Consider the following 15464-nt stretch of genomic DNA (forward strand, 5'->3'; position numbering starts at 1 on the left):
ACACCTTGAGGCTTCAGGGCAGTGGCAGTTACTCCAGAAGAGATGTGGGCAAGGAAAAGACGACTGGGGACTGCACGTCTTATGTGAGCAGAACGTAGAAGCACCGTTTCCGCAGTTCTCCACGCAGTGCACTTCTGCTGCTGTGGGGCAAATGGATGTTAAACAGTGCTGTGCCCTGTGTGCCCATGTGCTGAACTAAAGGCAGTAAAATGCGGGGTTTGCTGAGTCTGTAGTTAGGCTTTGATAGTAGCTGCTGGGTTTTCCAGGAAGGGTTAGGGGTTTGCCAACCAGCATGCTGTCTTCAGGCAGAACTCAGGATGGCAGTGATCTTCTTCCAGCCATTATCTGAGGGGACCAGTTTGGCACAGGTGTAATGAGGTCACCGTCCGGCACAGTGCACGGCTTCTAGCTCATTCCTCATCACCGCTACTGAACATGGCAGTTCTCTTAAAGAACCCTGGAGTTAAGGTGGTCAGTTCTGCATTAACTTTATGGATACATTCCCTTTGAGGGTTGCCCATGTCTTTTTATTTGTGTTCATTTGTTAACATAATGTTCCAAGCACAAGAACAAATGTGTAAGAAAAATAGGCATTCCCAAATCAAAAGTAAAGGCTGTCGTGTTATCCATGTGGCTGCCCCTCAGTGTGTCCGCCGATAGTAGGCTAACCTGAACTCTGTGTTTTGAGTTGGAAGTTCTTGGCCAAGGGGCACAAACTAAGTTCACTAGGCTTGACTGGGACCCCATGCCCAGCTCATCGGTGTAGAGAAGAAGGGTTTGTAGTTGGAATGAAGGGAACACTGGATACTGTCCAGACTGAACACTTAGGTGGAGTTGGGATGGTGGGAAGGCTGAGAGCTGCAGACCACCCGGCTGTGATGCAGCAGGACAGCGCATCTTAGTGAGACCACATCCCATGCCTTAGTTAAGGTCATCTCATCTCTCACCATTGCTCCTGTGCTGCCAGCTCTCCTCAGACTCTAGCCATGCGGTGTGGAGGATACAGGGTTGTCTGCTGTGGAGCTCTAGCTTCGGCCAAATCTCTCCTAGTAAATTTTGTACACATTTAATTTATTTCAATTGTTTTTGGTTGCTGTGATGTAAAAATACGTTGTCACATTAAGGTGTGTAGCTGTATGAGTAACATACTCCTTAGTGATTAGAATGCAGCACATGCCCCAGGGAAGAGGGATTCATGATCGTTTCTATTACACAGACTATAAAAGCATTGAGGCTGTGCCCTACAGATTCTTTGTGAGGCTGGCGTCGTGTGTAACCCCTGGGGGGGGGCAGTGGCTGGTTACTTGAGCATAGCCTGGGGCTCCTAGAATTGAGCAGCAGAGTAGCTGGGAGGATGGCTGAAAAGATGCCCGATGATGCACACTGGGCTGTGGGAAGGATACGGCGCAGCGGGATCTGACCCCGAGCAAGTGCAAGGCAGTGCCAGCAGCCTGGCTGCGCGTGGGACGTGACACCGGAGACTAAACGTGCAGAGTAAAAGGTGAGCTCGCAGGACGGAAGCATAACAGGAAACTTGCTGTAATTTTTTGGCATCTTAAGACTGGGTAAAGAATGAGAGCCCTGTCACTAGCAGTTAAAGCACATTGCAAGGTTCTTCAGAAAAGGGGGGGGGGGGCTTTTCTGCCACCAGAGGGATGTCTTTAGCTCTGTCATGTGCTGAGAGGAAACAGAGATGGATGCCAGATAACTGGGCCTGGGAACAGTTTTAACACTTAGGGTTTCTATTGCTGTGAAGAGACACCATGACTGTGACCACAACCATAACAACTATCATAAGGAAAAGATATAATTGTGGCTGGCTTACAGGTTCAGCGATTAGTCTATTACCCTCATGGCAGGGAGCATGGCAGCATGCAGGCAGACATGGTGCTGGAGAAGGAACTGAAAGTTCTCTATCCGGATCTCCAGGCAACAGGAAGAGAGTGACACTGGGCCTGGCTTGAGCATCTGAAACCTCAAAACCCACCTCCAGTGACACACTTCCTTCGACAAGGCCACTTAATAGTACCACTCTTGTATATGGGCCTGTTGGGGCCATTTTCATTCAAACCACCACATTCCACTCCCTGGCTTCCATGGGCTTATAGCCATATCTTAGTCCAACGCAAAAGTCCTCACAGTCTATCACGGTATCAGCACTGTTCAGACTTAATCATCTCAGAGACTGACACGACCTCTTAAGTGTGATACTCTATAAAATCAAAATGAAATCAGATCACATACCCCTAACATATAACCTTAGCATTCCAAAAGGGAGGAAAGGGAGCATAGTGAGGACATACTGGACCAAACAAGACCAGAAAACAGCTGGGCACACTCCAAACTCTGCATCCCCATGTCAGATGTCACAGTGCTCTTCAGACCTCCACCTCCTTTCAGCTTTGTTGACTGCAGCACACTTCTTTCTCTTGGACTGGTTCCACTTCCTGTTAGGAGCTCTCTTTGGCAGGAATCCAACAGCGCTGGCATCTCCAACATCTTTCAGTCTCAGAGGCAATCCAGACTTCACACAATGGCCTTTTCAGGCCTCCGTGCAGGAACACCTTTGACACATGCTGGCCCCAGCAGCTTTCCTTTGCCGTGGAGGGAGATTTCATAACCTCTTTAGTCTCTTCTTGACTTTAAAGCAAGAACCACATGGCCGGCGCTGTCAAGTTCTGCTGCTTGTAGAGGCTGAAACATGGCGCCTTCTCCTTCAATTATATCTTTACTTAGCTTTCTGTTTTCCTTCACTGCCCAAGCTTGCCTGTCAGGAAACTTGTTCTGTAGGTGAGGCTGGCCTTGAACTCAGAGATCCACCAGCCTCTGCCTTTTGAATTCTAGATTAAAGGTGTGCACCACCATGGCAGGTTCTAAGCTTTTCTTTAATTTTTTTTCACTTTTCTTTGATTCGTTTTCACAAATTAGACGCTTTACTGGGTGGGGTCTTGCTCTTCAGTCACCACGCCCTTTATCCCATTTACCATCAGTCTTTTAAAAAATCTGTTTATTGTTCCTGATACCTCCTTTCTCCACAAACTATATTTTATATTTCTGCTTATTTAGTTTGCTTCTTTTCATTATAAATCTACGTAAGTGTGGTCACTAATAACCAAGCCACGCAGTCAATACTAGGCTGTCTGGAGATCTCCTTTGTCAAAGCTGCTAATCTATAACTCTTCAATTTAGTGTCAGGCAGATTTTGTGGACAAGAGTAGACAGCAGCCATATCCTTTGAAAAAATACCACAAGAACAGTCTCTAGGCCACATAATTCTGAGACCTTTTGAGCCTGGGTGCTCGTAGTACAATCATCCTCAGCACCACTATCTTCCATGCTCCTACTAGTATGACCCATTAAGATCCACTTAAAGCATTAAGCTGCTCTCCTAATCCAAAGCCCCAAAGTCCACATTCCTCCAAACAAAAGCATGGTCAGGGCCTATCACAGCAGTACCCCACTTCTGTCTTAGGGTTTCTATTGCTGTGAAGAAAACCTTAACCATGCAACTCTTACAAGGAAAGCTGTCTTAGAGGTTCAGAGGTTCAGTCCATCACTGTCATGGCAGGAGGCATAGCTGCATGCAGGCAGCCATGGTGCTGGAGAGAGAGCTGACAGTTCTGTATCCAGATGAGCAGGAACAGACACTGGGCCTGACTTGAACATCTGAAACCTCAAAACCCACCCCCAGTGACATATTTTCTCCAACTAGGCCACACTCCCAATAGTGCCACTCCCTATGGGCCTATGGGGTCTGTTTCATTCAAACCACACATCTTGTTACTTGCCTGCCTTGAAATGCATTCTTTCTCACTAGAAATGCTGTGAGCTCGCTGGTCTGCGTGTCTGCAGGCAGCTTTCCTGCCTCCTCTCACAAGTCCTCCTCCCAGGTCCGTGTCTACAGGATGAGCGCTGCTTGTAGTTGGCCCTTCAGGAGTGCAGTTTATCGAACATGGGATGTGCACAGGCTGGCTAATGGATTCTTAGTGAAAGACTGTTAGACTTTTAAAATCATGCTAATGTCATGTCTGTCTTTCTCATTTTTAGATTTTACCCGATGTTGCAAGGACGCTGGAATCCTTATGGTAGTGAAATGCCGGAGAGAGAACTCTGCACTGAAAGACTGCTTGACCGCCTAGTGAGTGGCCACCTGCGCTGGGTCCGAGATGCACAGGGGTAGAGGAATAGAACGCTAGTAGCTCAGTACCTGCAGTGAGCTTGTACCTGCCCCAACCACAGTCTTCACGTTGCTGCCTAAGACATCAGTATGCTACAGATTATTCCAAAAGAGAGACACTTAGGAAGGGATTTTTAAGAAAGTTATTTCTGGCAGACTTGTACGTATGATTTTACACATGGTTTAACATATTCTTTTCCTACAACAGGTTGGTTTATAGAATGTAGAATAGTCTGCTTTTTGGTTCTTCTAATGACCAGCAGCTCAGCTAGACCTTCCCCAGGAACTTTTCAGCCTGGCAAGTTGCTGAATTGTTGCTTCAACTCCTAGAAAAGTTGTTGTGAATAATATGATATGAAAGCTATAAAAGTAACATTTGATTTAAAAATTTTTTTCACTTTCTTTTTTTTATTATTTATTAATTCATTCATATTACATCTCAATTGTTGTCCCATCCCTTGTATCTTCCCATTCCTTCCTCCCTCCCACTTTCACTATTCCCCTCCCCTATGACTGTGATTGAGGGGGACATCCTCCACCTGTATATGATCATAGGGTATAATGTCTCTTCTTGGTAGTCTGCTATCCTTCCTCTGAGTGCCACCAGGCCTCCCCATCCAGGGAACATGGTCAAATATGGGGCACCAGAGTTCATGTGAAAGTCAGTCCCCACTCTCCACTCAACTGTGGAGAATGTCCTGTCCATTGGCTGGATCTGGGTAGGGGTTCGATGTTTACTGCATGTATTGTCCTTGGTTGGTGCCATAGTTTGAGCAGGATCTCTGGGCCCAGATCTATCCGTCATAATGTTCTTCTTGTAGGTTTCTAGGACTCTCTGGATCCTTCTGGTAAAATTTGATTTTTGAAGCTTTGTCAAATTAAAAAATATTATTGTATGTTTATGATACGTGTTTTCCTATATATGCATGTCACAACATGTATGTGGAGTTCAGAGGATATCTCTCAGGAATTAGTTCTTTCCCTCCTTCTTCTGTGGGACCCAGAGACTGAACTGCGGTCATAGGTTTGTACAGCAAGTACCTTTACTTCCTGAGCGATCTTGTCAGTCTAATCAATTCATTAAAAAATTTATATATATTTTTTAATACCCTGTCTGAAGTTTCCCCTCCTTCCAGTTCCTCCTTTCCACCTCCCCCACTCCCACCTATTCCTCCACTGTTTCTATTCAGAAAAGGGCAGGCCACCCATGGACATTAACCAAACACGGCATATCAAGTTGCAGTAAGACTTAGACACCTCCCTTTATATTTTATTAAGGCTAGATGGGGCAAGCCGGAGCAAGAAAGGGTCCCCAAGAGCAGGCAGTAGCAGAGGCGGCCCCTGCTTTCACTGTTAGGCATCCCACAAGAAGACCAAACTATACAACCATAGCACATGTGCAGGGGGCCTAGGCCAGCCCCGTGCAGGCTCCCTGCTTGGCATTTCGGCCTCTGAGAGCCTCTATGAGCCCAGGTTAGTTAATTCTGTGTGTTTTCTTGTGGTGTCCTTTACCCTTCTGGCTTTTACAGGCCTTCCTCCCCCTCTTCTGCAGGGTTCCGAAGCGCCACCTAATGTTTGGCTGTGGGCCTCTTCGTCTGTTTCTATCAATTGCCGCATGAAGCCTCTGTGAGGACAGTTGGGTTAGGTACCAGTCTATGAGTAGAGCAGAATATCAGGAATCACTCCATTGCTCATGTTTGGTTCTGTCCTGGGTCTCTGGCTATCCAGCCTCTGGGTCCTGGTTCTCCAGGCAGTGTCAGGGTGGGTTCCTCTCGTGGCAATGGGTCTCAAGCTGGACCAGTCATTGCTTGGCCACTCCCACAATTTCTGTGGCACCTTTTCCCAAGCATATTTTGTAGACAGTTCAGATTATAGGTTGAAGGCATTGTGCTTGGGTTGGTGTCCCTCCACTAGAAGGGAGGTTACAGGAGATGATCATTTCAGGCTCTGTATCCCCCATTGCTGGGAACCTTAGCTAGGGTCACCCTTAGAGATTCCTGGGAGTTTCCATTGTGCTGGCTGTGTAGCTTGTTCTGGAGATGCACACCTCTCCCTAGTTCCAGTTGTTCCTCCCAGTACTTTCTCCATCTTCCTCTTACCTGATCCCTCCCGTTCCTGTTCACCCCACTACTCACCCCCAACCAATGGCGTCTGTTCTATTCCCCTTCCCAGGGAGATTTATAGGACCCCTTAAGCCCTCCTTGTTATTTAGCTTCTCTGGGTATGTGCATTGTAGCATGGTTATCCTTTACTTTAAGGGAGTACATATCATGTGTGTCTTTCTGGGTCTGGGTTCCTCACTCAGGATGATCTTTTTCTAGTTTCATCCATTTGCCTGAAAAGTTCATGATGTCACTGTTTTTGGTTTTTTTGTTATTTTATTTTTATTTTTTCAGAGACAAGGTTTCTCTGTATAGCCTTGGCTGTCCTGGACTCACTTTGTAGACCAGGCTGGCCTCGGACTTCCAGAGATCTGCCTGCCTCTGCTTCCCAGAGTGCTGGGATTACAGGCGTGTGGCACTGAGCCTGGCCGATGTCATTGTTTTTAACAGCTGAGTAATACTTCATTTTGTAAACATGCCACATTTTTCAGTCTATTGCCTTAACCACTTGGCCACAACTACAAGTGCTAAGGCCAAATTTTCCTACCCATCCTTTGGTTGGGGGACACCTAGGTTGTTTCCAGTTTCTGGCTATTGTGAATAAAGCTGTTGTGAGCAGAGCTGAGCAAGTGTCCTTGTAATATGTCAGAGAGTCCTTTTGGTCTGTGCCTAGTAGTGGTACAGCTGGGTCTTGAGGTAGATCAATTCCCAATTTTATGAGAAAACGCCATATTGATTTCCAAATTGGCTGTACCTAATCATTCTTTTTAATATTATAGTGATGAACATTGTAGTTCCTCAACTGTTTTTGTTGCTGGTTTTGAGATGGGATCTGGATATGTAGCTCTAGAATTTACTGTGCAGTATAGGCTGGGCTTGAGCTTGGCCTGATCTTCTTGCCTCTGCCTCCCGAGGGCTGGAATTACATTTAGGAGCCATTAGTCCCAGCTTAGTCCCTTAATTCTTTAAGTGAAAGTATGCAGATGTAGTGGCACACACCTTAATTCCAGCACTTAGGAGGCTGGGACAGGAAACCTCTGTGAGTTCAAGGCCTGCTGGTCAACATAGTGAGTTCCAGGACAGCCAGAGCCACATAGTGAAACTTTGTCTAGGAAAAAACAAAAGATGAAAAAAGTAAGCAGATTTAATTGAATGCAGGTGCTTTTGTTTTCACCTCCATATGTGTTTATTATATACATTATTGACAGATAATATCACAAAATATTTTAGTATGTTGTTAATTGGTAGTTGTGAAATTTTAATTTTGCCAAGCTGTTGTTCCCTCTTATGTTTTTCCAAATGCAGCCGGTGAAACATAAATGTGACTGTGGTGTGATATTTCGTAGGAGAGTAAACTAAAAAGCCACGCTTTATGACCCCCTTATGTGTCTGTAAGAACAGTGGTGTATGTGCAAGCTTACAGGCTGGAGTATCACAGTGGGGAGGGGCAGCCCACCACTCAGCTCTGCAGTTACAATGAGGAAACCACCACCAGCCTGCATGCTTTTCTCTGAGGCAGCCTCAGCTTCGGGAGGTTGCTGGCCAGGAGCTTCTTCCCTTTGGAGGATGGCTTCTGGCCCTGCTCCCTAGTGAGCCTCAGATAAGTCTCTCTTCCCCTAAACACAGGCTTTTGTAGGAACGCAAGTATTTTACAGAAACATGATAATGCAACAAATGCATTTGAACAAATAGAAACGTGTGTAGTTCAGGAGCGCCAGCACCGCCATAGGCATCCGAAAGGGTCCAGACTTAACTGGGCCGTGGGAGGAGGGTTGTGGCGGGGAGTGGACCAAGAGAGATCCAGGGGAGGAGCCAGCCAGGAGCCTAGATGGCTGAGTTTATAGGGAGGGAAGTGAAGCCCAGCCCCCATAGGGGTCCAGTGAGAAGTGCTAGGAGGGACCCCAGGTGCAGAGTGAGACTTGTCCCAGGTTTTTTGGGGGCCTGATAAAAGTGCTAATGAAGCTTCATAGTCTCTCACATGAGACTCCATGAGTATCAAGTATGGTCTGCTCTGGCCAGCCTACTGAGTCCTCCAGAACACAGGAGGGTGTGGGGAAGCCTCACAGAAAAAGCACCAGCTAAACAGACCAGTTAGTCTGAGACTGGTGCCTTTTTCCTGCAAGAACAACTTGTGCGCTGGGTGTGGTGGCACACACCTTTAATCCTAGAGGCAGAGGTAGGTGGAGCTCTCAAGGCCAGGCTGGATGACAAAGTGAGTCCAGGACAACCAGGACAACACAGAGAAACCCTGTCTCAAAGAAACCAACCAACCAACCAAACCATCCAAACAACCAAACAACCAAACAAAGAACAAAGTGTGCTACATCTAGAGAGTGGAGGGCTACCTGTCCAGAGTTCTACAGACACACAGCCTTCCCTAGCACACAAACCCACAGCTTCTGAGTGGATGAAAATAAGTGTCTTAGTTAGGGTTTTTATTGTTGTGACAAACACTGTGATCAAAAAACAAGTTGGGAGGAAAGAGTTTATTTGGCCTACTCTTCCTCATTGCCCTGTGACAGGAAGTCAGGACAGGAACTTAAACAGGGCAGGAACTTGGAGGCTGGAGCTGCTGCTGAAGCCGTCTAGGCTGCTGCTTATTGACTTGCTTTCCATGGCTAGCTTAGCCTGCTTTCTTCTAGTATGCAGGGCCACCAGTCCAGGGATGGTGCTACCCTCCATGGGCTGTGCCGTCTTCCATCATAGCTAACTAAGAAAATGCCCCATAGCTGAATGTCGTGGAGCCATTTCCTCCACTGAGACTCCTTCCTCTCTGAGGACTCTAGCTTAAGTCAAATTGACATAAAATCAGCCAGTTCAGTAAGCAACCCGCCCCTCCCCATCCTGAGTGCCTCGGTTTTGCAAGAGGAGTACAGCTTTGCCTCTCTGCATCACATCCAGCGAAGTGCATAGTTCTTTCCTTCCCAGCCACCCAGACCCACAGGGGCTCTGGGGATGGGAGACAGGTGACTGTTTTGAATTCTGTTGCCCCTGGTGCTTTACTCTCCAGCTTGAATCTTTAGGAAACCTGGGACAGGGAAATCTTTGTGTCTCTTCTTCCTCAAAACACAGCCACCTCCTGTCATAGCTCAGGGGCCAGAGCCACACACTGCATGCATACCTAAATCCCTCATTGCTTTGCACTGTCCTTGAGGGTGACAGAAGTCCTCCTGAAATGACTGAAGTTCAGCCCACCCAGGCTTTCAGTGACCACGACAGCCTGCAGGTTTGTGCTCTCTGCCTGGGGGGCAAGCCTAGGCTCTCAGGCTGAATTCCCAACCTGGAAAGTTCCTGGACAGATGAGACATCCGCTCATCTGTAGAGCCCAGAGAGCATCCTAACCTAGCCTGATTCATCTGCTGGTCATTGAGAGAAACTGTGGTTCTTCCTGTGTACAGGAAGCTGTTGATCAGTGTTGGAGAAAACTGAAACGTGTGGAGTCCTGGTGACAAGCACACTACCACTCTTGTGTATCGGAGACCATCTGCTCAGCACTGTGCCTGAGCACAGAACTCTGGTCATGAGCCAGCTGGAATTTCTTCTCTGAACCTCAAATTTCCCTTGCTCTGGTGACTGCCAATGCCAGAATGTGCTTCCTGTGTGGCCTTATAAAAGTCATCAGAGTCCTTTACTCGGGAGGGAAGAGGTGTTGAGGAACACATTAAAAACCTCTCCTGCACTAGCAGACCACCTTCTTAAGTCTGTAGGTGATGCCTGTGAAAGCCAACAGTTTTCCTCCAAACTGCAGCTGCCTTTCTTAGACTCCCTCAGATGATATGCACAGCAATGTTGAGAGTCAAGGACCACTTTTCTCCTCAGCCAGTTTTCACAGGTGACGGCAGTCACAGAACAAGCCAGCTCCTGAAAGCCTTAGCTAACCAATCCAGAATTTTTATGGGAAATAAAAACTAAAGATCTGTACCCATCATGAAAGTAGATCTGCTCCCACCATGAAAGTTTTGCCTTGGCCATGTGACCATTCTTCCTCATGTCACATAGGACTGTAAGTTGCCCGGTCTCCAACAGTGCCCGTTCTAGGTATGTTGGGAATATGGAAGGAGTGTGAAATTGCCTTGGACACATGATGCTTGTGATCCATGGAGTATCTCTGCTGTGAGCCACTGGAGAGAAGGAACCATGTTTGAAGTCATCCCATCTTGCCTGATCAGCCTAGAATCTCTGATTTTTTTCAGAAGAACACTAAGAATGCCGGAGAGTGGAACATGATGATACATGCTTGTAATCACAGCATTCAGAGGTCTGCGGTAGGACCACTGCTAGTTCAAGCTTGGCCCAGGCTACATATAGAGATTCGTGGAGGGAGGGGGGAGGGGGAGGGCAAAAAGGAAAAAAAAAAAGGTATGTGGAAAGCCAGTCATGAGATATATTTATTCTGGAAAATACAAAAATGAGTATTTCCCTCAGGAGTTGTTTTGACTACTACAAAACCACTCTCAGTGCTACTTGGATAGCCATGGTGACAGAAACATGGAGAGCAGGTGGGGGTTAGAATAGCTTTGGAAACACTGTTGATTAAGACAAAACAAGCTTGCCACGTCTTAGTTATGAGACTTGGGGTTTAGTAAAGTGGGGGCTTCTACTTGACCATGGTAGAGACTTACGATGAATAGGTAAATGTCTTAAACTCTGTTACTCAAATTTGAAATTGCCATATTGTTTACATATCTATATTAGTCTGGGTTTTCTAGAGGAACAGAACTGATGGAATGAGTCTCTATATGAGCTGACAACTTAGATTAGCCTTCGTAAGTCCCCCTCTTGTCAGCTTGACACACAGTCACAGCTCCTTATGTAATGTTTAGTTTCCACATGAAAATAAAAACAAGTCATAATTACATTTAACATAATGTAACTATCCTATGTACAATAGCAAATACACTATAAATTTTGAAATACCTAAGAGTTTTACTGTTAGCCTTTCTCACATCCTTTTCCACATGTATGTACAGCCTTTTAAAAGGGTAACTGTTGACTGGTGAAAGGAAATAATCAAACTTTCCAGGGTCTTTTGGATATAGGTTCTGAGTTGACACTGATTTGGGGAGCCAAGAGCACTGTGACCCTCCAGTTAAAGAACAGACTTGTGGAAGGCTGGTGATTTGGCTGACACCCAAATCATAGTAGGTACAGTGGGTTCCCGGAATCATCCTGTAGTTATTTCCCAGCTCCAGAGGGTATAATTGGGATAGATAACTTAGAAATTGTAGGAATTTTCACATTGGTTTGTAACTGTGGAGTGAGAGCTATTATTGTTAGAAAGGCTAAATGGAAACCATTAAGTTGCCTCTACCAGGGAAAGTAGCGCGCCATAGACAGCATCACATCCCTGGAAGAATGGCAGGAGTGAGTGTCACCAGCAAAGGCTTGAAAGACGAAGGGGTGGTGGTTTTCACCCCCTTGCCCTCCAACACTGCTGTCTGGACTGTGGATAGTGGTGGGACTCTCCTCTCTGGCCTGAACTGATGGGTAGTGGGAATGACAATTAGCTACAAAAACGTAGTCAAGTAGTGTCTTAGTTACTTTTGTATTGCTATGAAGAGACACCCTGACCAAGGCACCTCATACAAGAAACCATTTAATTAGGGGGCTTGTTTATCGTTTCAGAGGTGAGGGGCACCGGCAGGGCGGCATGTACTGGAGCAGTAGCTGAGAGCTTATATCTCATCTGCAAGTTGGAGGCTGAGAGACAAATAAGTCAGGGACAGATAGGGCCTGCTGTGGGATGTTGAAGCCTCAAAGCCCACCCCCATTAACATACCTTTTCCAAGGCCACACCTAATCCTTCCCAAAACAGTTCTACCAAATAGGGATCTAGCATTCAAATACATGGGCCTATGGGGGCTGTTTTCATTCGAACCACCACAAGTAGTGATTGTCCCTTCTGGTACGTGGCACACAGCTGCTGTTCTAGCAATGCCGTTTTCTCTGTACCTGACCACAGGGACCACTACAAGCAGCTTGCGTTCAGTTGGCCAAAGCCTGCAGTATACCTTTGTAGTTTTACTTCAACAGTATATTAACTTCAGCCCTGTGTCATAACTTAGAAGGGATTTTGATCATATGTTTCTAATATAAATATCACACTGGCACCCTAATTGATGACATTATGCTTTTTGGACCATGTAAACAGGAGGTAGCAACCACTTTGGACTTTTTGGTAATCATATGTGCATCAGAGCATGGGAAATAAATCCAACCAAATGTAAGGGCTTTCTACTTCAGTGGAATTTTTAGGAGTCCAGTGGTGTGGGGGCATACAGACACATTCCTTCTAAGGTGAAGGACAAGTTATTGCGCATGGCCCCTCCTACTACCCAGAAATAAGCCCAGTGTTTAGTGGGCCTATTTGGGTTCTGGAGACAGCACGTTCCTCACTTGGGAATGTTTCTCCTGCCTATATACCAAGTGACACTGAAAGCTGCTAGCTTTGTGTAGGCTGGGACAGAAGGCTCTTGCATAGGTCCACACTGCTGTGCAGGCAGTTCTTCCACTTGGACCATATGATCCAGCAGACCTGATGGTACTTGAGTTGTCAGTGGCATATAGGGATGCTGTTTGGATCCTTTGGCAGGCCCTGTTGATGTTTGGGAGCAAGGTTCTACTATCATTTGAAGACACTTACTCTCCCTCTGAGAGACAGCTCTGATCTGCTATTGGGCCTGACTGAACACTGAATGTTTGATAATGGGCCACCAAGTTATCATGCAACCTGATCTGTCCATCATGAACTAGGCACCATGACCTGACCCTCCAAGCCACACGGTAGTACACACACAGCAGCAATTCATTATCAAATGGACTGGTATATATATGATTTGGCCCAAGCTGGTCCTGAAGACAGAAGCAAGTTTCACGAAGATTTTCCCCAAATGTCTATGATTTCTACTTATACTACTATGCATAATTGCTTACCTCTATTTCACTAATTAAAATAGTATGTTTTTAGTTAGACATGAGCCTTCTCTAGGTGGGGTAGCCCTAGAGTAGAGTGGCAGGAACAGTCTACAGAGAGGGCAGCCTAGGCTCACCTGGACCAGTGAGCACTTAGCTAGCCAGCAAGCTTGGGTTGTCCTTCTGTGAGAAGGGACAGTTCTGGAAGTGGTTTGTGATGCACTGTGTGAACACATTCACCAGAGTGCCTGGTGTACCGTAGAATGAGTCAACATTAACATGTTCTGATCTACTCTTACTTGACTGGTGCTTACTGTTACTATTTGAATACCCTTTTCCTACCCTCTAGAAATAAGTGGGGAAGGAGGACACAAACTGTTGCTGATGGTTTAGAAGAGAGAAAAACAACCAAAGAAACAAGGTGGATTTGACATTCGCTGAAGAATAATGGAAAGCTATGGAATTGTTCTTTGGCATTAAGTCCCAGAAGAAGTGTCGTTAATTACTGTGGCAGGCCACAACATGCATGCGAGTGCTGCTTCCTTCTAGGAACATGTTGAAGCAGTAGTGGTTTGTGCTCCTCTATTTCTGCCTGTCACTTTCATTCCTGTCCTGTGACCTACTTCTGGTCCCTCTCAAACTGCCAAAGACTAATGGGCTTGGTGGTGGCCAAACTCAGAAAGCAGGCCCTTCTCTTTGGCTCAACCTGCCTGATAGCTACAGCTCTGACTCCCCTGGCAGTGCTTCTCTCCTCAACACTGTCTCCCTTAAGCTATTCCTTAAAGTTGGTTTCTTTGGGTTCTGTTACAACTCTTAACTCTAAGTATAGCTTATACCCACAGCTTAAATCACCACAGATCCTGTTTCTCTGCTTTTTTTCATGTTCTAAAGGGAATGTTTTTGTTCAGTCTGTGTCACGTGGCTTGAATTAGTTTTCTATGATCTAGAGTCATCTGTGTCCTAACTCTAGTTAGCTATCAAATCAGCCTTTTCCCTTTGCATCCTACATCTCTTCCTTTGGGCCAGTTTAGGCCCTCATCGTTTCTTGCCTGAATAATAATATTATTAGAGATTCCAACTTTAAAAACCTTGCTGTTCCCTTTCAGTCTATCTGCCACACACTGCCAGTCATTCAGACTCTCATAGTGTGGTGTACGTGGCCTATCACGATTTGGTCGGTCCCTGTGCATTCAGTGGTTCCTGGGTTCTTTCTGCTGTGTGCATAATCCACTCTGGGAGTATCAGCCCACCTGCAGTGTCTCATGCACCCCACTTTCCCCTCACATGTGCCTTTCAGCTGCCTTTTCAGTAGGTTTCTGTGGCCCTGCAAAGTCCCATTGACACCTCCACTTCCTCATGTTTCTGTGTCCATCCTTGAACTTCTTATATTTTGGTCTAGTCCAGCCCTTACCTGGTGAACCATGGGCTCCTGGAATGTAGCATCATTCATCGTTCCATCCTGTGATAGGACTAAACTCAAGACTTGATATTACTATGCAATACTTTAATTACAAAATTTTTAAAATCTTTAATTCTGGTTTTCTCACTAGTTTGTTAATATTTATTGTGTTAAATATTATTGAAAGTAAACTTTCCAAGATTGAACCTCATGAATATCTGAATACTATTAATGCTTTTAGAGGCTTATATTGTATCTATTTTGAAATATATTAATTTACTCCTTATAGCTATAATGATCCAGCCTTCTATGAAGAATGCAAACTGGAGTATCTCAAGGAAAGGGAAGAATTCAGAAAAACCGGAATTCCTGCCAAGAAAAGGCTACAGAAGCTTCCTACAAGCATGTAGGCTAACAGTGAGTCAGGAAGTCATGTCTTATCGAAACCATTTGTAATATAAACCAGAAGTGATGAACTGAAACAATGTTTGCTCACCCTAATCATGAAGATACTGATTTAAAAAAAAATGAAATAAAATCCTTATTTCAGAGTTCTGGTTTATTAATTATGGGATAGGGGAAACACTAAATGTATCCTTTTCCTGGCCCCTTTTCTTAAACCCAATTTCTTTTATAACTCTTAACTGCAGTCCCAGTGCTAATTGTCTCAGAGTTTCATATGCACATTACCTTCTGATTATGTAGGCTGATGGCTGGTGTGGGATCAAGAGAACTAAAGCAAAGAAGGACAGGACAGCCTCAGTCCTGGCGGCGGCAGCTGTGAACTAAAGCGCTCCGTTACCACTTCTTTGCCTCTGTAGCCATCAGTCTGTTACTGTGCCGGCTCATCCAGCACTGCCAGTATAGGCATGCC

The 15464-nt window shown here is 45.7% G+C and overlaps 1 protein-coding gene across 1 annotated transcript in view; it reads left to right on the forward strand.

Annotated features, from left to right (window-relative positions):
• CMC1 (C-X9-C motif containing 1) overlaps positions 1-15141 on the forward strand; it is a 64308-nt gene extending 49167 nt beyond the window's left edge. Inside the window, exons 3-4 of the mRNA XM_084754934.1 lie at positions 4048-4138; positions 14880-15141. Coding sequence (XP_084611060.1) covers positions 4048-4138; positions 14880-15000 — 212 coding nt within the window. The 3' untranslated portion in view covers positions 15001-15141. The remainder of the gene's footprint in view (positions 1-4047; positions 4139-14879) is intronic.
• Positions 15142-15464: the final 323 nt, after the last annotated feature.

This window comes from Acomys minous (genome assembly GCF_964271855.1).
Source record: "Acomys minous genome assembly, chromosome: 13".
Classification (NCBI taxonomy): Eukaryota; Metazoa; Chordata; class Mammalia; order Rodentia; family Muridae; genus Acomys; species Acomys minous.